This window comes from Pristis pectinata, chromosome 32 (genome assembly GCF_009764475.1).
Source record: "Pristis pectinata isolate sPriPec2 chromosome 32, sPriPec2.1.pri, whole genome shotgun sequence".
Classification (NCBI taxonomy): Eukaryota; Metazoa; Chordata; class Chondrichthyes; order Rhinopristiformes; family Pristidae; genus Pristis; species Pristis pectinata.
The window spans coordinates 18,153,253-18,179,226 of NC_067436.1; the positions used below are offsets into that span (position 1 = coordinate 18,153,253).

At 42.4% G+C, this 25,974-nt stretch overlaps 1 protein-coding gene across 2 annotated transcripts in view; it reads left to right on the forward strand.

Annotated features, from left to right (window-relative positions):
• The first annotated feature begins 4,325 nt into the window (after window positions 1-4,325).
• The window catches only part of tubgcp4 (tubulin, gamma complex associated protein 4), a 41,876-nt gene continuing 20,227 nt past the window's right edge, over window positions 4,326-25,974 (forward strand). The window contains exons 1-10 of one of the 2 annotated variants that reach the window (XM_052042531.1): window positions 4,384-4,523; window positions 5,367-5,537; window positions 11,135-11,260; window positions 13,009-13,131; window positions 14,270-14,323; window positions 15,238-15,294; window positions 16,678-16,757; window positions 22,402-22,606; window positions 24,198-24,363; window positions 25,556-25,680. In XM_052042531.1, the coding sequence (XP_051898491.1) occupies window positions 5,505-5,537; window positions 11,135-11,260; window positions 13,009-13,131; window positions 14,270-14,323; window positions 15,238-15,294; window positions 16,678-16,757; window positions 22,402-22,606; window positions 24,198-24,363; window positions 25,556-25,680 (969 nt within the window). In that variant the 5' untranslated portion in view covers window positions 4,384-4,523; window positions 5,367-5,504. Of the gene's footprint in view, window positions 4,524-5,366; window positions 5,538-11,134; window positions 11,261-13,008; window positions 13,132-14,269; window positions 14,324-15,237; window positions 15,295-16,677; window positions 16,758-22,401; window positions 22,607-24,197; window positions 24,364-25,555; window positions 25,681-25,974 lie in introns of both variants that reach the window. The other variant, XM_052042530.1, reaches the window with a different exon arrangement.

Consider the following 25,974-nt stretch of genomic DNA (forward strand, 5'->3'; position numbering starts at 1 on the left):
ATCCTCAACATGATGCTCCTTTCATAAATCCATGCTGACTCTGCTCAAGCCTATTATTCTTTGCTGCATGCATAACGTAACTGCAAATAATACCATTCTTTTTCCAATCCCAATTATATTTGCTATCTAATAAAATCTTATAATTGCTTGCACTTTTCATACATTTTCCCTTTATTCTTTATTTCTGGTAATATCTTTGTGATGGATATCCTATCTAGGAATAAGACTATATTATATTGAGTATCCACATCACAACATCTCACCTTTAAATCTCCTGTTATCCTCAACCTGTCACACCTCTGTCTTCCTCTGTCCTATGAAACACCCCCTCCACACCCCACCTCCTGATGTCCACCTTCACCTACCACACCATATCCCTCGACAGCCTGGTCCCTTAATAACAACTTTGTGTGTATCCCCTTCTTCCCATGAATCTATTTTTCCATAGAACCTCTGGGACGTTTTCTTTGGAATATTTTCATAAAGCCTTTCATATCTTCCTTTTTTTCCCTTAAAATCCTGCTCAGAACCTATTTCTACAACTACAGATTTGATAATCCATCCCAACCTCTGGTCTTCTGGCCAAATGTCTGCAAACCTTTTTGTGTGTGTTTTTGAGTCTTAATGCTGAAGGCCTGATATTGCATGAACAAGGAGAAGGAATAGAAGGTCAGAGTGCAAAAAAAGATCAAGGGTATGAACTATTGCATTGATAAGTTGGACCAAAATGCAATTTCTGTGGTGTGTTCTATGTAATATTGGGGAAGATTGGTCTACTTGGGTTAAGCTGCCTCTTTATCTACAACAATAAGTTCCTCCTATTGTGTGTGGATCTGTACGTCATAGATCAGTAGTTAGGCACTTGTCACAAGCCATTAACTGCAGGTGATGGTTAACATTTCCTGAGAACTGCAAAAAGTTGACTATGAAATGAGTTTTATGGTGTAGAGCAAGAGGGAAGACAATAACAAAAGTGAAAGAGTGGAAGGTAGGAGGAATTAATAAGGATGAGTTTCAAGAACAAATGGTAAAATAAATACAGAAAATTTTGCAAATATTCAAGTCAGGTGGCAGAAATGGACAGAGAAACAGAATTATAGGTCTGAATCAATGACCTTACATTAGTTGTAATCAATGAACTTCAATGTCTTACACAGGCACATGAGTCTGCAATTAATGGAGGGACATGGACCATGTGCAGGCAGAAGGGATAAGGATCCATTAGCTTAATTAGTTCAGCTCAAACATTGTGGGCTGAAGGGCCTGTTCCTATGCTATACTGTTCTATGTTCAATGTAAGCTTGAGGAACAAAAGTGACAAGAAAACCTTTTTATGCAATGAGTGGCTAAGATATGGAATGCACTGCCAAGGGTAGTAACTGTGGTGTTCAAAAAGAATGTAGTGTAAGCATCTGAGAGGAAAAATATTGTAGGTCTACAGAGAGAGAGTTGGGGAGTAGACTGGCTAGATGGCCCATTCATGGAATTTGTACAAACTCAGCAGGCTAAACAGTCTCCTTCTGTGTTGCAAATGCTCTGTAACTCTTGTGAGCAACATTCTCTTAATTGAAAGAAAATACTGCAGACGTTGGAAATCTGAAATAAAAACGAAAAATGCTGGAAACACTCAGCAGGTGGCATCTGTGGAAACAGAAACAGTTAATGCTCCAGTACCGAGATCCTTTGCCAGAACTGTTCTGACAATGGATCCCAGACCTGAAACATTAACCCTCATTTAATTATCACTCTTTTGATTAAGTACCTTAACATATTTTGGGTGAACATTGTGTTCAACAACTTCAGATAATAATTGTTGTTCATATTTCTTGTGTACCCATCTTTTCCTTGTCCCATTACCAGTCTCTTTGGCCTGCTCCATCTTTCCTTTTGTCATTTATTCTTTCACCCTCACACTGTTCTCCAATTTGTTCTTTCCTCCCCTCCACCTTTCTTCTATGCCTTGACTTCTTTTTTAACTTTAACAGTCCTATGAAAGGCAAGTAACCTTGCATATTAATTCTTAGTAGTTATGGAGCTTAGTTAATACAGAGTATATAGCCTCTGAAGCAAGGAAGATTAATTAAAATCTTGGGGCAATGACCAGCTATGTTTGACACCAGTCTTTACTGAGGTTGGTTCTGTTCCAGATCTGTTGGTTAATTTCACAGCTTGCACCCTGTCTTGGAATAAGCATAGGAAAGGTGGTGAATTTCTGTGGGCAGCTGAATTAATGGAGGGTGTTTCACAGTCCCTCCTGACTGATTACATCAAAGGCTTTGGTGAGGTTGAAAAGCATGGAAAGATGCAGTGGTTGGTGCTGCTTTTTGCATTTTACTTGGAACTGGAATTTTCAGAGGGTGAAAATCTTGTCCACTGTGCCTCTGAGGATAGAATCCACGCTGTGATTGGGGGAGCAGCTCTTTAGCCACTGGAAGGAAGCAGTTGAGGAGGACCCTGGGATGACTACCACTGTGGCAGGCAGCAAGCAGACATCTTTGCAGTTACAGTCAGATGTCTCCTTCCTTGAAGATGGTCACAATTATAGCATCCCTGAGGTCCCCTGAAATATCTTCCTCTTCCCAGATGTGGCTGATGAGGCTGTGGATTTGTGACTGAAGCTCGTCACTGCTGAGCTTTAGGATTTCAGCTGCAGAGACCTTGTTATTTTTGAGTTCATATATGACTTACTGGACCTCTTGCTGCCCAATACTTTCCTCAACTTTTCTTACTACAACGTTGCATCTCACTTCCAACAAACTTTCTGCACGAGTGGCGCTAACCTTCAGAACTAATAAGAAATAATTCAGTCTTTGGCAATTAAACGCCAAAAACAGGGTGAACCAAACCTCAGTATTTAAACTGCAGTATGGAGGTCACATTTGTGTTTGCACATGCTCAGAGGCTGAGCTCCACACCATCATTAACGCTTTCAGCGAAGCATAACGAGGGGATGGGCCTTACATTCAACATCTGCAAGGCAAAGGCCCTCTACCAATCTGACCTTACTTCAACATAGTGCCCTCCAACAATAAAGGTTCACACTAAGACCCTGGAAAATATGGACCACTTCCCATATCTCGGCAACCACCTCTTGGCCAAGGCAGATATCGAAGATTAAACTCATTGTTGCCTTCAATGTGCCAGCACAGCTTTTGGTCAATTGAGGAAAAGGGTGTTTGGAGTTCAAGACCTTAGAACCGGCACAAAACCCATAGACTACCAAGCATGCTTCTGAGATGTGGTCTACCTACAGTATTCATCTCGAGGCACTGGAAAAAATATCACCAACAATATTCGCATAAAATCCTCCAATTTAATTGGAAAGAGAAGCAAACCAATGTCAGTGTCCATTCCCAAGTCAATATCCCCAGAACTGAGGTTGAAGTCACAATCAGTTGGCTATGCTGGGCAGCCCATGTAGTTCACATCCCAACTCTGTCCCGAGCTAAGATACAGGAGCCTGAGAGAAGATACAGGAACCTGAGGGCATGTACCACCAGACTTAAAGACAGCTTCTACCCCACTGTGATAAGACTATGAGACTTAGAAGACTATAATAAGACTATAAGATTTATAGTCTTATCAAAGACTTATACTATGAGATGGACTCTGACCTCACGATCTACCTTGTTGTGACCTTGCACCTTATTGCACTGCACTTTCTCTGTAGCTGTGACACTTTACGCTGTACTGTTATTGTTTTTACCTGTACTACATCAATGCACTCTGTACTGACTCAACGTAACTGCACTGTGTAATGAATTGACCTGTACGATAGGTGTGCAAGACAAGTTTTTCACTGTACCTCGGTACAAGTGACAATAATAAACCAATACTGTGTGAATAGTGGACAGGGAACGAGATTCAAGAGTGTGCTCAACGCCTTCTTGAAGGAGTGCAACATTCCCACTGATTCCTGGGGATCTCTGGAACATGACCACTCACATGGGGAAGGAGCGTTAAGAACCTCATGTCAAGGCATCGGGAACGCACAGAACCCAGTGTAAGTGGCGCGAAGAGTGCAGCATCCCACCAACTACCCACTCACCCGCCCTGGCATCACTGCCAGCCCATCTGTGGAAGCGTCTGCGGTTCCCACATTGGCCTCATTAGCTACAGAACGGGCGTGGAAGGGACTCCTCCTCAATCCCAAGGGACTGCCTGCTGGTCTCTACCAACAGTACGGATGGCCGCAGTCCACGGTGTGAATTGGAAACTGCCAGCAGCAAATATGGCGCCCGCGCCAAATCTCTAATATCTCCCACCTGCCAGGATGAATCATGGCGCCCGCCCGCGACGCCATTTTGGATAATTCATTGCCAGTCACAAACATGGCGGCAGGCGGAGCCGCTGGTTGCTGTTGTTGGAGCTGAGCCGAACGCCGTGGTTTTGTGTATGTTCTGGGGGGACGGCGGCGACCGGGCGCTGGTGGCCGGGTCGGTACTATGATCCACGAGTTGCTGCTGGCCCTTAGCGGATACCCGGGCAGCATCTTCAACTGGAATAAGCGCAGCGGCCTGCAGGTGAGGGCGAATCTCTCGGCGCCATGGCAACCGGAGGGGGGGGCAAGAAAGGGAGGCGGGGGTGCCATGGCGGGGTGGGTTGGAGAGGCATTGTGTGGTCAGGGCATGAGGATTTGGGGTGGGGAGAGATGGGGGCAGTATTTCAGAGGGGGGCAGTGGGATCAGAGGGGGCCTCCAAGACAAGGGAGGGTGATGGGGTGCACTCTTTTGTGGTGTGGGTGAGATGGCAAAGGGGACACAGGTCTGGATTGGAAGGGTGGGGTGGGCTTGCAGGAGATTGCTTGTGCAAGTTTGAGGGCAAGGGCACTTGTGGGGCTTTGCTGGACGAGTGTGGCAAGTGCAGGTGTGGGGCTAAGTAATGAGGAGTGTGGGGACAGGGAATGCAAGTGGTGATTGGTGCAGTGGTGCCAGGGCTGGCTGAAGGAATGTGGATTCTGGGGGTGTGGCGTGGCGTGGGTCTGACTGAGGTTGGGGTGGGTGCAGACCTTTGGGAGCTGGGGGCAGAAGGTGTGGAAGGAAGTCAAGTGGGACGTGTGGGGAAGGGTGGACTTGGGGATGGCAGGGTGGTGGTATTGGTATTGGTTTATTATTGTCACTTGTACCGAGGTACAGTGAAAAGCTTGTCTTACAAACCAATCGTAGGTGGATGAAGGAGGGATTCCTGATCTCTCATAATTTTGTACACAAAATGGGTGTAGGTGAGGTCTTTAATGAATTCTTTTCATCTCTATTCACAATGGAGAAAGACATTATGGTTGGGTAATTCAGGGAGGGAGATGGTGGAATTTGGAACAAATTACCATTGAAAAGGAGGCGATATTAGATGTTTCTGCTGGCTTAAAGGTGGATAAATCTCCAGGACCTGATGAGATGTATCCCGGGCTCCAATGGAAGGCAAAGGAGGAGATTGCTGGGGATCTGACAAATTTTCTCTGGCCACAGAAGAGATGCCAGATGAATAGAGGACAACAAATGTGATGAATGTATTCAAGAAGGGCAGCAGGGATAAACCAGGTAATTACAGTAGTGTAGGTAAATTATTGGACAGGATTAATCTGAAGTTGCAGAGACAGGGATTAATCAAGGATAGTCAGCATGGTTTTTTTTATGGTGAAATCCTGTCAGACTAATTTGATTTTTTTTCCAGTTAGGTTAGTGTGGTTGATGTGGTCTACGTGGACTTTGGTAAGGCCTTTGACAAGGTCCCACATGGGAGACTGGTCCAAAAGGTTAGAGACCATAGGATTCAGGGCAATTTGGCAAATTGAATCAGAAAATGACCTTGTGATGGGAGGCAGAGAGTGATGGTGGAGTGTCTTTGTAAGTGAGAGCCAGCAACCAGTGGTACACTGCTGAGATCGGTAGTGAGGCCTTTGCTGTTTGTTAAATACTTGGTAATCTGGATGGAGGAGCTACGATTAGTAAATGTGCAGATATCATGGAAAAAGGTGGTGATATTGACTATGAGTAGTCTTTGGTTGCAGAACATGTTGATGAATTGATAAGATGGCAGAGTAATGGCAAATGGAATTTAATCCTGATGCATTTTGACCAGAAAGACTGCCATCAAATAGTAAGGACCCAGAAAGTACTAAGGAACAGAGGGATCTTGGCAGCAGCATAGGTAGATAAGGTGGTTAAGAAGGGTAATGGGTATAATTGTCTTTCTTAGCTGGGGCACTGAATGGTACAACTATATAAAGCATCTGGATTGTTGTGTGCAATTCTGGTCACCATGCTGTAGAAAAGATGTGATTAAACTACAGAGGGTGCAGAGGAGATTCACCATGATGTTGCATGGGATGGAGCATTTCAGCTATGAGAGAATGGAAGAGGAAAGTTTGTTTCCCTTGGATTGGGGAAGGCTGAGGAGGTACCTGACTGAGGTATACAAAACCTTGCAGGGCATAGATAGTGAGAAACATTTCCTCTTGGCAGAGTTGTCTATAAGCAGAGGGCATAGGTTTAAGGTAAGGGGTAGATTAATTGAAGAATTTTTTTCATGCAGAGAATGGTTGAAATGCCCAAGAGAGTGGTGGAGGCAGATACTCTCACAACATTTAAGCGGTATTTCGATAAAGCAGTTGAAAATAGGACTGGTACAGATTGGAATTGATTGTCAGGCAGAGGTTTGATAGGTTGAAGGCATTATCGAAAAATGGACCCCAGACTACTGAAGGAAATATCTGGGTAGATGTCCAAATGCTTGGGCATTAAGGTTAGTTTTAAGAATCATATTGGAATTGGTTTATTATTGTCGCATGTACTGAGGTACAGTGAAAAACTTGTCTTGCATACCGTTCATACAGATTTATTCATTACACAGTGCATTGAGATAGTACAAAGGAAAACAATAACAGAATGCAGAATATAGTGTCATAGCTACAGAGAAAGTGCAGTGCAGGCAGACAATAAGGTGCAGGGTCATAACGAGGTAGATTGTGAGGTCAAGAGTCCATTTTATCGTGCCAGGGAACCTTTCAATAGTCACAGCAGTGGGATAGAAGCTGTCCTTGAGCCAGGTGGTACATGCTTGCAGGCTTTGGTATCTTCTGCCCAAAGGGAAAGGGGAGAATAGAGAATGTCCTGTGTGTGTGGGGTCTTTGATTATGCTGGCTGTTTTACCAAGGTAGTGAGAAGTGTAGACAGAGTCCATGGAGAGGAGGCTGGTTTCTGTGATGTGCTGGGCTGTGTCCACAAATCTCTGCAGTTTCTTGTGGTCACGAGCAGAGCAGTTGCCATACTAAGCTGGGATGCATCCGGATAGGATGCTTTCTATGGTGCATCGATAACAATTGCTGAAAGTCGACGGGGATATGCTAAATTTCTTTATCCTACTGAGGAAATAGAAGCGCTGATGAGCTTTCTTGGCTGTGGCATCTACACGGTTGGACCAGGACAGGCTATTGGTGTTGTTCACTCCTAGGGACCCTCTTGACCTCAGCACCATTGATGTAGGCAGGAACATGTGCACCACCCCCCCTTAGTGAAGTTAATGACCAGCTCTTTTGTTTTGCTGACATTGAGGGAAAGGTTGTTGTCATGATACCATGCTATTAAGCTCTCTGTCCCCCTCCTGTACTCTGACTCATTTGAGATACGGCCCACAACTGTGGTATCATTTGCAAACATAGATAGAGTTAGAGCAGAATCTGGCCATGCAGTCATGAGTGTATAGGGAGTAGAGTAGGAGGCTGAGGACGTAGCCTTGTGGGGCACCAATGTTGAGAGTAATCGTGGCAGAGGTGTTACTGCATATCCTTACTGATTGCGGTCTGTTGGTCAGGAAGTCAAGGATCCAGTTGCGAAGGGAGGTGTTGAGTCCCGGGTGTCGGAGTTTGGCGATGAGTTTGCTTGGAATTATAGTATTGAAGGTGGAGCTGTAGTCAATAAACAATAGTCTAACATAGATGTCTTTACTGTCCAGATGCTCCAGAGATGAGTATAGGGCCAGGGAGATGGTGTCCACCATAGACCTGTTTTGGTGGTAGGCAAATTGTAGTGGATCAAGGTTTTCTGGGAGGCTGGAGTTAATGTGTGCCATGACCAGTCGCTTAAGGGAAGAAAGAAACTGAGTATAGTAGAGGAGGCTGTAGAAGATACAGTTGCCAATGGTAACCACCATTCCATCTTTAATATATTTCTTTCTTGATGCTTGGTCTTAATCCTAGAGCTATGTCCCCTCAACTCCATCCTCTCAGCTTTGAAGGAACACCTTCAGCACACTTGATACCAGTGGTTTCAGGAGGCACACCACCAAGGGCAACTAAGGAAGGGTAATAAATAAACCCACCCATTATGAATTTATAAATACTTTTGGTTCATCTATGTCATTCCTTTAATGATATGTTTTACTTGCATACAAAAATAATTACAGGGCTTGACAGGGAGATGCTGGGGTATCCAGAATTTGGGGTCAGAGTCTCAGAATAAGGGGTCAGCAATTCAGGATGGATGAGAAGAAATTTCTTTATCCAGATGGCGGTAAATTTTTGCAATTCACTTCCCAGGAGGGCTGCAGGGGCCCAGTCACTGCTTTTAGGACTGAGATTGATAGATCTTTTAAAAGATATTAAGGGAATTGAGGTATATGGGGATAAGAGAGGAAAGTGAACAAAGTAAAAGGTCAGCATAATCTTGTTGAATGCTGGAACAGTCACAGAGCTGAATCGCCTTTTTCTGTTTAAGTTTCATATGTACCATCTTGCTGACAAGGCAGTGTGCTGTTTTCTGGCTTAGCAAAGCCTATATCCAGTCAGTCACCAGTAATGGGATCTCTGAGGTAACCCATCCTTCAGAAGTAGTTAATTGGTTGCACAGCATTTTGGTATGCGCTGAGGTTACGAAAAGCACTGGATGAATACAATGGTTTTTATTAAAATGATGAATATGTACTGTATCTGAATTCTGATGAGGGACAAAACAAATCCAGGTATGCATAAAATGAATATCTTTGCAATTCTCCAAGTGTTCAATAGCTAATCAGAAATTGCACTTAGACAGTGGGTTCCCAGGGGCTCCATGGAACCATGTAACTATCACAATTTAATATACAGAAGGAAACTGGATCTAATTATATCCTTGTCAGCTGCAAATACATGAACAAATGAGAAGATATATGTGGTATAGACAGCTATGGGAGAATTTTAACCAGAAGACTATATTGGGAATGTTGATATCAGATGATTATGACACAAATAACACAAACTTGCCCAAAGATTAGGGACCTGCACAGTAACTAAACATATCCAAATGATCCCATTTGCCAGCTGTTAGCCTAATTGCTCATTTCTAAATTGTGCCCAAAATTTTGATATCCACCTTCTGTCTCAGCAACCAGAATTGGACACTGTTCTCAAGCTGTGGCTTGATCAGAACCAGATTATCATGTCCAATATTTGACATCAGCATATATGTCTTAAGGAAGAAAAACTTGAATTAACATAGTAGCTTTCATGTCCCTTTCAATCATCATCTTGTGTTCATCAAGTCATAGTTCTTTCCATTGATGGCACTGTCAAAGTTTGCATGCTGGACTGAACAAGATCCCAGTCTGTGCATGTGCCACCCTTGAGCAGTGGGCAGACCAAGAGATGTTGCATGGTCTGCTTTCACCACAATCACAGCACTTGGGTATTTTCCCATTTCACCCTGCTGGCTTGGTACTTGGATTCTAACCTCAAACTATTGTTTGGGGTTTGGGGTAGGCTGTCTGTAAATGTCACTTGATCTGAATTTAAAAATGTTTTAGTGCTAGCTAGGTAATACCTATTAAAGAAATGTTCAGGACTAATTTATACTAAGAATAATCAATATCAAGAATGATCTTGTGTTTTTGAAATTAAGGATATCAAACGATATGGGAATAGGGCAGGAAAGTGAAGTGAAAGGTAGGCCACAACCTCACTGAATGGTGTTGTATAGCCTGATTCTATTTCTCATGTTCTTATACAGAGTGATAAAGGCAAAACTGCAGAATCATTAAGGAGGAAATTATACTACAATGGGGAAAACCATATCAGAATCAGATTTATTGTCACTGACTTGTATGACATGAAATTTGTTGTTTTGCAGCAGTGCAGTGCAAAGACATAAAATTGCTGTAAATTACATAAATAAATAATTAATAAAAAAAGAATAACAAGGTAGTGTTCATGGACTGTTCAGAAATCTGATGGCAGAGGGAAAGAAGCTGTTCCTGAATTGTTGAGTGTGGGTCTTCAGGCTCCTGTACCTCCTCCCTGATGATAGTAACGAGAAGAGGACATGTCCCAGATGGTGAGGGGTCCTTGGTGATGGATGCCGCCTTCTTGAGGCGCCACCTCTTGAAAATGTCCCCGATGATGGGGAGGGTTGTGCCTGTGTTGGAGCTGGCTGAGTCTATAACCCTCTTCAGCCTCTTGCAATCCTGCGGATTGGATCATCCGTACCAGGTTGTGATGCAACCAGTCAGAATGCTCTCCACTGTACATCTGTAGAAATTTGTAAGAGTCTTTGGTGACGTACCAAATCTCTTCAAACTCCTAACGAAATAGAGCCGCTGGTTTGCCGCCTTTGTGATTGCATCAATGTGTTGAGCCCAGGATAGATCCTCCTAGATGTTGATTCCCAGGAACTTGAAGCTGATGACCCTTTCCACCACTGATCCATCAATGAGAATTGGTGTGTGTTCTCCCAACTTCCCCTTTTTGAAATCTACAATCAATTTCTTGGTCTTGCTGATGTTGAGTGGGAGGTTATTGTTTCGACACCACTCAACCAGCCGATCTCCCTCACTACGGTACATCTCCTCATCGCCACCTAAGATTCTACCAACAACAGTGGTGTCATTGGCGAATTTATAGATGGTGTTTGAGCTGTGCTTAGCCACACACTCATTGAACTTGTTAGCTCAAAACTTAAGGTGCTTTATAGACAGTCCAAAGCTGTCAATGCTGAAAAACCTTAGAATGTGTATTATTGTCTTTGACAGGTGAATGACTTTAGTAATCTCTCTTATAGAAGGCTGCTTGGAACATTTGACACTGTAGCCACCAAACAAATACAAAGTATTGTGTTGGCGATGTAGTAAGCCACGCCCTAAATTAATAGTTATCTCTGATTGTACCTAGGTATCTCAGGATCTGCCTTTCCTTCATCCAAGTGAGACCAGTGTCTTAAATCGATTGTGTAAGTTAGGCACCGACTACATACGCTTCACAGAGTTTGTTGAGCAGTATACTGGACATGTACAGCAGGTAGGTTCTGTGGCCACTGATCTATGCTGAGGTTTCCTATACAGCTGTCTGCTTTACTGCTTCCCTCTCAATGGTTCTGACTTTTATAGCACTATTGGGATGATGCTTCTCTGATAACATCCACAAATGTGAGTTTTCATGTATCAGTCTAGATAGTCAGTAGGATATACAACAGTAGAAGGCACCAAAATCTGCTCCATTCTTTCTCTAAATGAGTTTGGGCTGCGTGGTGTCCTAATAGGAATCTTCTATAACAGGGCAGAAGCAGCAGCCCCAGCAGAATTTCTTATCCTTGAACCGGTTTCATTGAGACAGATTACAAGGCCTGAACCAGGCCACCAGAGGACAAGTACCTGAGGCTGACTGTGATGGATCTCTTGATCTAGATTGTAAATTACTCCAGCTAGAGCTTGAACAGGGTTTTTTTTGTTCTTTGTTTTTTATAACAATTATGATAAATTTTCAGGTTAGTCTTGTTTAATCAGGAGATAAAGAGTTGGAAAGTTGACAAACCATGGATCAGCTCTGGTTTTACTGAGTGCTTATATGACTTATTTCTATTTTTCATGTTCTTAATTATATTAATTAAGCAGAGACATAAAGCCATATTGTTGGTGGTTCTTTTGCAAGAAATCCTATCTCTTCCCTTTTCTATTTCCTGTAGCGGTTAGCGTAACGCTATTACAGTGCCACCGACCCGGGTTCAATTCCTGCCACTGTCTGTAAGGAGTTTGTACATTCTCCCTGCATCTGCATGGGTTTCTCCGGGGGCTCCGGTTTCGTCCCACTTTCCAAAGATGTACGGGTTAGGATGTTGTGGGCATGTTATGTTGACGCCAGAAGCATGGTGACACTTGTGGGCTGCCCTTAGAATACTCTACGCAAAAGATGCATTTCACTGTGTGTTTCAATCTACATGTGACTAATAAAGATATCGTAAAATCTATATTGTCACGTCTGCATCAAAAGCCACATAATAAAATATTACATGCTCCAATAAAACTGCAAGAACACTCATTTTAACCTTGCCCTTCATTATCTTGGTGGCAATATTACATATTTTATCATGAGCAAAATGGGTAATTAATATTCATTTATCCTCTTCAAAGTCAATTTTGAAAATCTCTTTCAGATCTGTCCTTAATATTCTCCCTTACTGTGAAGAAAGTCCCAATAGTTATAAGACTGTAACATAGAAGTAAGTGGAATCTTAGCACCTGACCCAACCAGTTTATGTTGGTGTTTATGCCATCAAGTTTCTCATCCTCATGTTGTTCTTCACTGTAGTCTTCATAATATTTTTCTTTTAAGGCAAGAACTGCGCAGTCCTCATCAATGGCCTTATTTTGGTGCAAACTCCATGTCAGTTCTTGACTTTTGTGTTCAGTGCCCCCACGTAACTTCAGAAGTCCATTTGCCTGTTTTACAATAATCCTATTGTTCATTGCTCTACCTTTAATTTGGTTCTTCTGTCAGAATTTTCTAGTAACTGGGTTACTAGATATGCCACTATATATGCAGGAACATTATGGTTTTAGATTGGTGAGTACAAAGGAACAACTGTCCCCATTTTCATACAAAATACAAAGAAGCTCCAATGTATAAGTAGGCAATTTGCCCAAGCAGCCCTTGAAGGCAACCATAGAAGTAGTGGTTCTATTCATATCTACCTTCCATATTTCCTTTACCTTTTTTCATTCATCCGATCTTTCTTCAATGGACCAATCACAGTGAGTCTTGTGTTACAGGAGTGTCACCCTTCCCAGCAGGGCCAGGCGGGACTGCACGGGATTTACCTTCGTGCCTTCTGTACCGGACTAGACTCGGTGCTGCAGCCCTACAGGCAGGCGCTGCTTGATCTGGAGCAGGAGGTAATTTTCTTCACCTTTACTATAACATTGCAGGAAAATTAATTAAAAGCTGCTGCAAGCTGTTTTGCTATCATTTGAAAGAGCTGTTGTTGATAAGCTTTCAATAATCAGGCATTGTTCTCTGGGCAGAGTTCTACCTCTCCTTAATCTGAGGCTTGGTCTACATTTCTGAGAGGTTCAGGTGATTGTTAAAGATCCTGTGATACTATTCAAAGGTCTTCTGGTATCTTGGCCAACATTCCTCCCTCCATCTACATAATTGCACTCCTCATCAATTACATCATGTGAAATACTTTTAGATGTATAAATATATGAGAAAGATAGATAAAGGCAAGCTGGTTTAACGTATCTAGCCCATTCAGTCATCATGTGTTTGAGAAGTCTCAGTTACCAGTAACTATGTAATCTCCCTAGAGAGCCAAAAAGCCACTGGCTAATTCAGGGAGCATAAAATATGAGGACTTCTTCTCTCTTCAAATATTATGAAAATAAATTCTAGGATCTCAATTCACTATGTAACGTTACTTGTTGTCCCACTTACACTACATGTGTCGTAGGAATTCAAAGTCAAGTTTATCTTCATATGCACAAGTACATGTATGTACAGGTGCAATGAAAAACTTGCTAGCAGTAGCGTCACAGGCACATAACATATAAGCAGCATTCAAAAGAAAGACACAAATTGAACATGAACAATTTTTACGAGAAAGAACACAATTAGAACAAAAAAAACCCAGTCCATTTTAGTGCAAAGTGTTCAAAGTCGTCATAGTGTTGCTAACCTCTAGTGATTAGAGTTGTGCCAGTTGGTTGGAGAACCGATTCATTGAAAAGAAGTAACTATTCTTAAACCTGATAAATAATTTATATATATGTAATGTCTTGCACAAATGTACAGTCTTCAAACATTCCAATCTACTTTATAGCCAGTTAACTGCCTTTGAACTTTCATCACTTTTGTAGCTAATTTGCATGCAGCTTGTTCACAGACAAACAGTGAGATAAATGACTAGATTTTCTGTCATAGTAATGTTGGTTGAGGAGTAAAATTGGTCAAATGCATGCATTTTTCTAATGAATCTTAATACACCCTTCTGCCTCCAACAAGATAATATATTGCCTCTATGTTTACTTCCAGTTCTTGGCAGACCCACACCTCTCCGTCTCTCATGTCAACTACTCCTTAGATCAGGTGAGCATATATTACAGCACACTGAAGCTGTTCCAGATTCATTAGATGATTGGATGAGGGCCCATCTGTGAAAAGTGACTTTCAGATTTGCTGAATCACTTCTGGTTTTTCATGTCAAAACTGAACATCCTGATGTGACTGCAGACTAGTCAGTGAAGCACGTAGTCAGAGGAGGTTTGCGTGCAACATCAGTGGGTTGAATTGGGAACAGGAGCAGGCCATTCAGCCCCTTGAGTCTGTGCAAGGATCAACACAGTCATACTCTAAGAGATTATAGAAGCTCGTGTTCTTTGTAATTTTAATCATGTTAACATAATTTATTATAATTCCTTCATTTTTAGTTATTTCCTTCCCCATTTTTCAAAATACTGTACATGTATAGTTATTTTTATGTGCAGTTTTGCATTGTGAGCATATGACAAGAGAGACTGGATTGAGACCACTCTGTCCCATTGCTTTTAAGATACTTGTACATAACGAACAGTATACTTTACCTCACCTTTCTGAGCTGACTTGCTGAGCTAAGATGTTCTGATACAATTATGGCTGGTGATCTGCTCGGGTATAAAATTAAAATCTTACCTGAACCGTCTCAACCATGGCTAGTCTGAGCCTACAGGTTTTTTTTTTCAGAACCTGATACAAGCATCACTTTCCTCTCTCGGTGTAAATCTAATGAAGTTGGAAGTACTTTTGCAAAATCAGGAAAAAAAAGACTTGCTAAAATGTATTAACATTGCATTTATTTATAACTTACTGAGCTGGCTCAGCTGAACCCAACCCTGAATGTATAACACAATGTGTACACCTGACCCAATCTGAACCCAGTACGTCCCCTTGTGCTCAGGTCAGGTAACTTGCCTCTGGTACTGACTTCCCTTCATGTTTGCTGTACAATTAATTGTTGCTTTCAGTTTCAGCTGCTGTTCCCATCTGTTATGGTGGTGGTTGAACAAATCAAATCACAAAAGGTAAGTTTTGGTTCACATTGATATTGCTGACTGCCTACCTTTATATTGTGGTTCTTGTAAGGTGGGATCCAAGCACCCTATCATGTTTGAATAGAATTTGTTGGTGACTGATTTATATTTATGGTCCCTACGAGTGGAAGCATATTCTCCAAGGCTAACCTATCAAACCCTATTATGATCTAAAAGATTTCTCAAAGGTAAGCCCATAGCGCTCTCTTTTCCAGAAAGAAATGATTTGCATTTCTCTTGCCCCTTACATCCCCTTCAGGACATTTCAAAGTGCATTGGAGCCAATGAAATACTTTTTGAAGCATGGTCACTACTGTAATAAAGGAAATGAGGCTACAAAGTAGATGCTTGGTTTAGTAAACTGAAAGTACGTTTAAATCCCACCAAGGCAGCACGTAAATTTAAATTCAAGCAATTAGAAAAATAATTTAAAACCTAATTCTAGTAATGATGACCTGTTGATGTAAAAACACAATTAGCAAGCTGATATCCTTTGGAAAAGGAACAATGTCAAGGAAATGATTTAATGAAACACTTAGGTCAAGGGCAGTTAGCATTGGATATCATTACTGGTTGAGTCAGCAACACCTATATCCTAGGAAGGAATAAATAAGGTGCTTCATGCACAGCAAGCTGCCACAAACAACAAAATGTTAATGACCAACCAATCTGCTTTATTGATGTTGGTTGAAGGATAAATATTGGCCAGGACACCAAAGGAGAGTTCATTCCCACTCTTCCAAATAATTCCACGAGATCCTTTACACCAGAGAGTAGAAGGGATTTTGTTTCTGTTTCATTCAAAGGATATCAGTACAGCCCTCTCTTGGTATTGCACTACAATATCAACCAAGATAAAAATGCCTGATTCTCTGCATCCCCGGAAGAAGAAGTTTCAGCCTTTTCTGGTAGTTGTAATGAAGCAGTTCTGGTTTCATCCCCATTCAATCATTAGCCCGCATTAACCAAGGCCACCAAAGCACTAATGCAGGATACTCAGGGCTCCAGTCAGAAAAAGCCAATTGAATACCTACTCCTCCCTGTGCCACTGCCTCACTGGGGAATGAAGGGGTGTGGATGTTGAATGACAGCTGCATGTAGCTTAATGTGATGCATTGCAACCTTTGAATATCATGCTATTACTCAGCATTTATGCCCTTGCAAACTGGAAAGGGGTAAAACTGCTACCAATGCCTGTGGTGGAATGGCTACCAATGCCTGTGGAACTATACTGTGGTAATTTTCATGGGGGGGAGGCATTAAAATTAGACCTCTTAAAATGAAAGAGTATTTAAATCATAACATTGAATTTCAAGCAAAAACTTGCCAGTATAATTGGCTGGCTCTCACTGTGCTTTTTTTTTGGCCTGTTAGATTCATGGTTGCCAACTCCTGGAGACTGTTCACAAACACAGCTGTGGAGGACTTCCGCCAGTTCGCAGTGCATTGGAAAAGTAAGGGACAGGCGATTTATTCACGCTGTGTACCACAGGTGTCCTGTTACTGTACGCAATCTTTGGTTCTGAGCACAATCTATAAATATCACGAAAGCCATACAGGTGACCCCTGCATTATGGCCATTCAGGTTACAGAAATCTGCCCTTACAGAATTCACAAATCATAACCGAAAACTTGAAATGTGGAATAAAATTTGTTCCACAAAATTTATAAGGGGGGAGAAATGTAAATCAACAGAGTTTGTTGTTTTTTCCCGTGTTTCTTGACACAGGCGCAGATAACACTGCTTCACTTACAGAAAACTGCGATACAGCCCATTTTCTAGGAACGCAAGCCCCCCATAACGTGGAGGTCACCTGTATTTGCATAAAGTTACACAAAATTCACGTCATAGAAAGCAGACCATATCAGTACTTATTCTGCACTTGAGCATTCATCCATTCACCTTTGTTTAATGCTAGCAACCTAGACCTCTATTGCTGCTACTTGTAATAATGTAACATCTGCTGGAAATGGTCTGTCTCAACTGTGCTCTGTTGTAGAGAGTTCCACATTCTCACCAGGTTATAAGTAACAACATCTTCCAATTTACTGATTTAGTTTCTTGGTAATTGTTTTATATTGACGGTCTCTAGTTTTGCACTTCTTCATAATTGGAAACACTCATGATTTTAAAGACCTATAAGGTCATTCACCAGCTGTCATGTAGAGAAAGGAAGCCTAGTCTAGTTATTCTTTCTCAATAATTTTAACTTGTTTGTTTTGGTGAATCTTTATTACACCTTCGACAGCCCTTCCGCATCTTTTATATAATGAGATTTGAGCAGCATACAATATCCCAAGTGTAGTATAACCAAAGTTTGATACAAGTTTAACAGTGCTGAACAAGTTTAGCATAAGGACTGAGAAGTGGCAGATGGAGTTTAATCCAGCCATGTGTGAGGTGTTGCACTTGGGGAGATCAAATGTAAAGGGACAGTGCACTGTTAATGGCAGGACTCTTAACAATGCTGATGTACAGAGGGATCTTGGGGTCCAAGTCCATAGCTCCCTGAAAGTGGCTGCACAGGTTGTTAGGGTGGTAAAGGCAGCGTATGGCATGCTTGCATTTATTAGTCGAGACACTGAGTTCAACAGTCAGGAAGTTATGTTGCAGCTTTATAAAACTCTGGTTAGACCACATCTGGAGTATTGCATTCAGTTCCGGTTGCCCCATTATAGGAAGGATGTGGAGGCTTTGGAGAGGGTGCAGAAAGGTTTACCAGGATGCTGCCTAGATTAGAGGGCATGTGCTATAAGGAGAGTTGGACAAACTTGAGTTGTTTTCTCTGGAGCGGTGGAGGCTGATGGGAGACCTGATAGAAGTTTATAAGATTATGAGGGACATAGAATAGATAGCCAGTACCTTTTTCCCAGGGTTGAAATGTTTAATACTAGAGGGCATGCATTTACGGTGAGAGGGGGTAAGTTCAAAGGAGATGTGCAGGGCAAGTTTTTTTTTTACACAGAGAGTGGTGGGTGCTTGAATGCGCTGGCAGAGGTGGTAGTGGAGGTAAGTATGATGGAACTATTCAAGAGGCTCTTAGATAGGCATGTGAAAATGCAGAGAATGGAGGGATATGGACATTATATTGGCAGAAGGGATTAGTTTAGTTAGATATTGAATTAGTTAGGCACAACATCATTGGCTGAAGGGCTTGTACCTGGGCTGTACTATGTTTTATGCTTTTCAACAATAGAAATAAACTCTATCGTTTGGTTTGCTTTTCTATGGTCTTTATGTACATTTTATTATCAGTAAGTTATTCATGGCCTTGAATGCAATTTTTCTCAACGTGAAAGGTGACGTGCATTGGGAAGAGAGTCTCAGAAACCTGGGCCATGGACCTACCTCATGAATAGAACCACCAACTACATGCAATTATTGACAGAGCAAGTTGAATAGGAAATATTGACATAAAAATTTTTAAGTAGGAAGTGTGGGCAAAAGAAATGTTGCAGAAAAGCGTGACAGAAAATCGCAACAGCTGCATGTGCTTGTCCCACTGAAGATTTCATTATAAAACTACCTATTTTGTTGAAAAGATATTTAGAATCATAGAGTTATACAGCATGGAAACAGGCCAATTGGCCCAACTTGTCCATGCCGAGCAAGGTGCTTACCTGAACTAGTTCCATTTGTCTCTATAAGGTCACCCCTCAGCATCCTATGTTCCAGTGGCAATAAACCCAGCCTATCCAATCTCCCCTTATAACTACAGCCCTCCATTCCAGGCAACATCCTGGTGAATTCCTTCTGCACTCTCTGCTGCTGCCACATCCAGAGATTGGTGGGTGCCTGAATGTGTTGCCAGGGGTTGGTAGTGGAGGTAAGTACGATAGAGGCATTCAAGAGGCTCTTAGATAGGCATGTGAAAATGCAGAGAATGGAGGGATATGGACATTATGTAGGCAGGAGGGATTAGTTTAGTTAGGCGTTTAATTAGTTAGGCACAACATCGTTGGCTGAAAGGTGGCAACCAGAATTGTACACAGTATCTCAAGTGTGGTCTAACCAGAGGATGGCACTGCTCCACAGCACTTCTCTTCAGAGAACCATCGTCCAGCCTCGCTCCCTCAATCAACTATTTGACTGGGTGAGGTCTGACATCCGAGAGCGAAGCCTGGTCTGGAGTCTGTTGCAACCTTTAACCCTAATGACGTGCTCTTCACTAGATCTCTGCTGCTGGTGTCCTGCACACTCAGTTCTGCACACCTGACCCTAACCAACCCTCGCTAGTACTGGATACCGATGTCGAGGGAGGACGTGAAGATGCAATCCATATGATGTTAAATTTAAAACCTTTTTCCATGCAAGATATTTTTGTGGCTTTCTCCCCACTGTCTCTCTGCTGCAGCCTCTTCCAATCTTACCTCCGTGCTCATAGTCATTGCATCTTCACATCCTCCTTCGACATCAGTACCCAGCTCTCAGTCCGGGTGTGCCTCAGTGTGGACCACCCTCACCTCTGTACGGAACATCACCTCAACTCTGCAGGAGAGGTACATCATTACGGTGTGAGTACAAGAGCAGACAGGGTGTTGAAGAGAGAAAACGTTGGTTGTTACAGGAAAAATCAACAAACTGCAGATGCGGGAAATCTGAAACAAAAACAGAAAATGCTGGAAACTCTCAGCAGGTCAGGCAGCATCTGTAGAGAGAGAAACAGTTAATGTTTCAGGTCCGAGACACTGTCAGAGCTGGGAAACAAATAAACATGTTAGTTTACAGGAGCCAAGAAGGCGAGGGATGGATGGGTAGAACAAAGGAAATATCTGTGATAGGGCAAGACCAGTTACAAGTGCATTATGCTTCTTTGTGCAATACGTCACACAGTAGGCCAGAGTCCACAAATAAAATTTTAAAAAATTGAGCCAAAATGATGCTGGTGGACAGAAATAACCAGTTCTGATACAGACAGGAAAAAATTGAGCGAGTTATCAAAAGTTGCATCATTCCCAGAATGCTGCAATGTGCACTTGTGTTGGGCTTTGTTGTAATACTGCAGGGTCATTTCATCTTTCATATCCTGGGGCTCCTTTCACGAGGTGGAAGTGGGGTTGGACTCATCAAAGTTCTGTGGTGAATAGGAGCAGTGGAAAAGGGAACTAGGATCCCAGCACCTGCGATTCCCACCGAGGCCACAGCGTGCCCAAACAGAACCATTGGCCACCAAAGCCATCCCTGTTAAAGCAGCAGCGAGCAGCTGGATATTCATGAAACGATTGCGTGCAGAGTCAACATCCAATTTCACCACACCAAGGGGAAAGTGTGCACCAGTTATTGGTGCAAGGGCCACTGGATAAGAAATTGGAGCAGGGATAGGCAGTTCAGCTCCTCCTGCCTGATCTACCATTCAGTAAGATCATGGCTGACCTTTTACCTCAGCATCTCTTTCCTGATCTAACTCCATATCCCCAGATGTGGCCATGGTGGGCCGAAGGGCCTGTTTCTGTACTGTCCAACTCTACGTCTCTATGATTCTCTTAACATCTATTGCTCTCTGCGCAAAATAAGTTTGGTGACTGAGCCTCTATCTCTTGGAGAAGTGATTTCCAAAGATTCACCACTCCCCAGGAGAAGGAATTTATCTCATCTTTGTCAATTCGGGTCAAGACCCTGCATCAGGAAATGTCGACCATCCCTTTTACCTCCACAGATGCAGCTCGACCTGCTGAGTTCTTCCAGCAGATTGTCTTTCTGCTCGATTCCACCATCTGCAGTCTCGTGTATCTCCGAACCCCTTAAGAATTTTATCATTGACAACAAGTTGCGTTCTTTCCATAGTTTTAAGAAAAGTGACCTACAAAGTCTGACCCTGAGCAGCAACAGGGAGGATATTGGAGAGAAGCACACAGATAACAGTACTCCAAAGTGCTTTCCAAAAAACAAGCAGAGTGTCAATAACCAATTCCAAAACATTAGTGCTGAGAAAGGGATTCATATTTCACCTTCCCTCCAGGATGTCCCTAAGCACTTTACAACCAATGAAGTAGTTTTGAAGAGTAGTCCCTGTTGCAATGCAAGGATCACGACAACCAATTCACAGTAAACTCCCAGAGTTAGCAACCCAATAATATCCAGATAACTGGTTTTAGAATTGTTGAGTGATGATAGCTATTGGCTAGGTTCTCAGGGACAACTCTCCCACTCTTCTACAGAATATACCAAGGTGTAGAAAGCAATGGACAAGTGCTGGGAGATGCCATTACTGCAGGTCGGTGCTCAGCATGGACATGATGGACCAAAGAGCCTGCTTCTGTTCTGTAGGAACAGTAGGAACTTTTGTGTCCAGCAGGGAGAACCATGGCCTTGGTTTAGTGTCTCACCCAGGGAAAGCAGTTTGATAGGGCAGCTCTGCCTCAGTAGTGGCGGTATCTTGGCTTAAAAAATATTTCCATGGAATTGTTCCAGGATCTCCCTTAGACTTCTGTTTATGACTGTCAGCATGGACGTATATATAGGGCCTGCATAAATTCTGCTATCCCAAAATCCCCAGACAAATTGACAGGGAAGTTACTGTCGACTAGGTTTCTGAAAGAGCAAATATTTGTCCAGGCCATTATTGTTCTGAACATGATGTAGGGCCCAGAAGACCATCTCTCCATCCCTCATCTACTGCTTTGGGCATTTCTGGGACTTAATTCTCTGTAAGCCTGATTGAAGGATAAAACACTGCAGCTGCCCTTGCAGGATTGCAGCAAGGTTAAAAAGTACAGAAGGGAAGAAAAGTAATAATTAGGCAAAGTTGAGCTTGGACTTTCAGTCTTTTGAAAAATGTGAAGCCAATGGGAATTAATGCAACTTTGATGTAAAAGTGAATTTGAAAATAAATGTAAATGTATTTATTCAGCATTAAGCTATCCCAAAATAGTTATGTATCCAGTGAAGTCCCACTGATGTTCAGCCACAGTTGTAATGTAGGAATAAGAGTAAGTTGGTTCTGATTAACAATGCAAATAAAGGCGGATGGAGCATACAAAGTCCAATACTGGGTGCTCAGGAGGGTTGAGACAGGTAAGCCGAAAGGAGAAAAGGAGAAACATTAATTTGAGAGTTGTTGGTAAGCAAATTCTGATTATTTTGCTATACCAATCCAGGATCCTGGCAGTGTGTCATGGTGTGATGTACAAGCAGCTGTCTGCGTGGATGTTGCATGGGCTGTTGCTGGATAAATACGAGGAGTTCTTTATTAAGCAAGGACCTTCCTCTGGGAACGTTGGCACTCAGCCTGAGGAGGAAGAGGAGGAGGATCTGGGAATCCGAGGCTTGACTGGGAAGCAGCTCAAGGAACTTCAAGATCTGGTAAGAGCAATCAAAAGAAGAGATGAACCAATTTGCAAAGTAGAACTGTAGCTGCTTGTAACACGTAAACATGCAAGCTAACGTGGTAATTGTACATAGAAGAAGTGTTTCATTATCAGCTGCATTCAGTATTCCAGTAGTGTGAAGATCCACTTTCATGTGGCTTCTTGCAAAGCACAGAAGCAGGACAATAAGGCCAACGTCCATAGTCTTTGTTAGTCTTAATTACAGTTCTTCCTGTGTATATGATTGCATCTGTATGTGACTTTGGACAAGCTGGTTGAATTCGCACAGGACTGTCACAATCAAAATAGTTTAAAATATTTGCTCGTTACTGAATGGTTCATTTCATCAACTTTCTCCCGTCAACCTGCCTTCCTGTTGGAATGTCTGTAATTTTTAAACTGAGTTTGTCAGGAACACGATTTGGTAGAGTTATTCGACCTGACAGCATGCAAGAACTGAATTAATTGACTCGGATGAATTGCCCTGGGTTAATGGCTGTATCACGTTTGATGTTCAGTCATCTGCCTTTGGTTAGCTGGACTCCTTTGAGCCATTTGCCCTTCCATCAGCATCCTTTCAGTTCTAGGAGCTATGGTAGAATGCAGCCCAGACTTGATGGAATGGAAAGTCTGTTCCTTCTGCAGGGTGTGAGGAGCTGACCATGAAATGAGTTTTGAGTGATCTCAAGTTGGTGCTTTGTAAGGACTCTGTGAGTTGTTTCACTTTGTCTCTGATAAAAAGGTTCCTTGGTTAGTACTGTTTGAGGTATCTGAACCTACGTGCCTGTGATGCTGCTACAAGCAAGTTTTTCATTGTACCTTAACCTTGCCGTACTTGTGCACATGACAATAAACTTGACTTGTACTTGAACTTGATGTGCGTTTCATGCAGCCGCCCCCAGTCGCTGCCACCAACCTCCACCCAGTGCTGATGGAAGAAAGATTTATCTTTATAATAGACCAGCTGTGGAAAATTGGAAAAAAAAAGAAAGGAAAGGGTTTCATTTCTATAATGCCTCTCATGATTTCAGATCATCACAGAACAATTTACAGCCAATGAAGTAGTATTGAAATGAAGTCACTGTAAACCAATTAATGCATAGAAATGGGATTATCTGTTTCTCAGTTGTGTGTTTCACTTTACACAGAATAGTTTACTTATTGACATACAGTGCCTGTTGTTATAGAAGCACAGGAAGCAGCACAGAAAGATCTCCCAATCTACACTGAGATAGTTGCTAGTTCCCTTTTTGTTGGAGTTATCTGAGACCAATATATCAGACTCATTTGCTAAAAATCCCACTGCAATATTGTACAAACTTCAGCAGTGTTGCTTTGCTCAGAACCTCTTTGCATAACCACAATCACTGCACTTCACAATAACTAAAGTCCTATACTTTTGAGAAGGGCGACCTTTCCATACATTATACCTGTGGCTATGTCCTGAGGAGCAGAAAGGTGCTTGTACAAATGGAAATTGTTTTGAGGGGCGGGGAAGGAGGATTATGAGGATATGTATGTAGTGAAAATACGTGGGTAAGGTGTTGATGCCCCTGGTGCTGATGATTTTTGTTTATTTCTGATAGCGGTTAATTGAAGAGGAGAACATGTTGGCCACGTCTCTGAAGCAGTTTTCACTGCGAGCTGAGATGCTGCCCTCATACATTCCGGTGAGGGTGGCAGAGAAGATCCTGTTTGTGGGTGAATCTGTGCAGATGTTTGAGAATCAGAATGTGAATCACACTCGTGCAGGTGAGACTCAGCGTTTGGAGCTTGTCTGATCCCTCTGTGGTTCATCTCAGAACCCATGGAGCTGCCAAATCACATCAGGTCCTGTTTTGATTGCTGATCTTGAACAGTGCATTTGGTCTCTAGCTGAGTGCACTGTGATGGTCTTCTCTGCCACTGGACTGAGGGAGTTGGTTGGGCGGGGGGGTGGTGGGGGAAGGTGGGAGAGAAATAAGAAAAAGCACAGCCATGTTTGCTCCTATTGTCTAGTGAGCCCTCTTGGAAATGTGGAGATTGGATAGGAGCAGGATTGGCTATGCTGCCTTGTCTAATTGACCAAGACACAGTTGTCTAGACTAAATCATGGAAATTGATCCTCTGATAGGGGTTAGTAGCTATGTTTGATGCAACTGAATAGCTAGATAGGTAATTCCAGAGGGCAACTAAGAATTCAATCATGAGAACTGAAGTTGGCCAACCAGTTAAGATCGGCAGCCTTCCTTCTCCAAAGGTCATTGGTATCATGTGGTTATTTGTACTCTGAGAGACTTCACAGATTTTTAAAATTTTAAATTCTAGAACAAACTTCGCTGGGGTTTGTAGTCACGTTCGCATGATTATTAATCTGGATCTCTGGTCTGGTGATGCAGTCAGTGTTCCCCTGTACCCTGGAAACTAGATCTTGTAATTTGTGAATTGGCAGCAAAAATAATAATCATAAGGGTTGCATTGTAGTTTTATAAACTCACCTAGTTTGCCAGTGTTCTCTGGGAATGGAAACACCCAATCCTTACCCTGATTTGACTGCGTGTGATTCCAATCAAGGACACTGTGGTATACCAAGCATTTGTTGTAAAAACAAGTTTTGCTACCATCACCTTTTCAGGTCACCTGGTTTGGACAGTAAGTGTTGTTGGTCACATCTCATGAGAAGCTTTACATAAAAGAGAATTGGCTGGCTTAGGAAAAATTGGTGGAAGGAATTTGACAGCAGATCCCTATCAGAGAACCACTCTTACCAGAATAAAAAAAAGGTGCTGAAAATGTGCTGTGACTTTTCATTATGACGCTTTTTTTTTTGCAATGAAGAACCTGACTTAGAAATGTTTTCCAAAAGGACTTGAACCAGTTTGGTTAACCTGCTATTAGAACCACTGTCAGTGTTTGTCCCTGCATGCCAAGCCTCTCAACAGTGTACTTTCTGTGTGTGCTGCAGGGTCCATTTTAAAGAACCAGGAAGATACTTTTGCTGCGGAGCTGCACATGCTCAAACAACAGCCCCTCTTCAATCTCGTGGATTTTGAAAATCTAATTGATAGGATCAGAAGTACAGTGGCTGAGGTAAGAAAGAGTGTAACCACCAGCGTATGTGGAAATAGTTTACCTGTGATTGCCGTTACAATTTTGTTTTCCATGGCATTTACCAGTGTGCATTGAGTCTGCTGAACTGAACATGCCCTGATGCCTTAATGAGTGAAGCACAGCCTGCATCTAATGTAAAACCAAATGCTGCAAACATTCACCTGACCAAGCAAAATGTTTGCTCAGTCCTCGGGTCCAGATCTTTTCATTGCAAACTGTTGGGGGGAGGAAATGGAGATAGGGCAGGAAAGTAGTGTTTGAAGTTGGAGACCT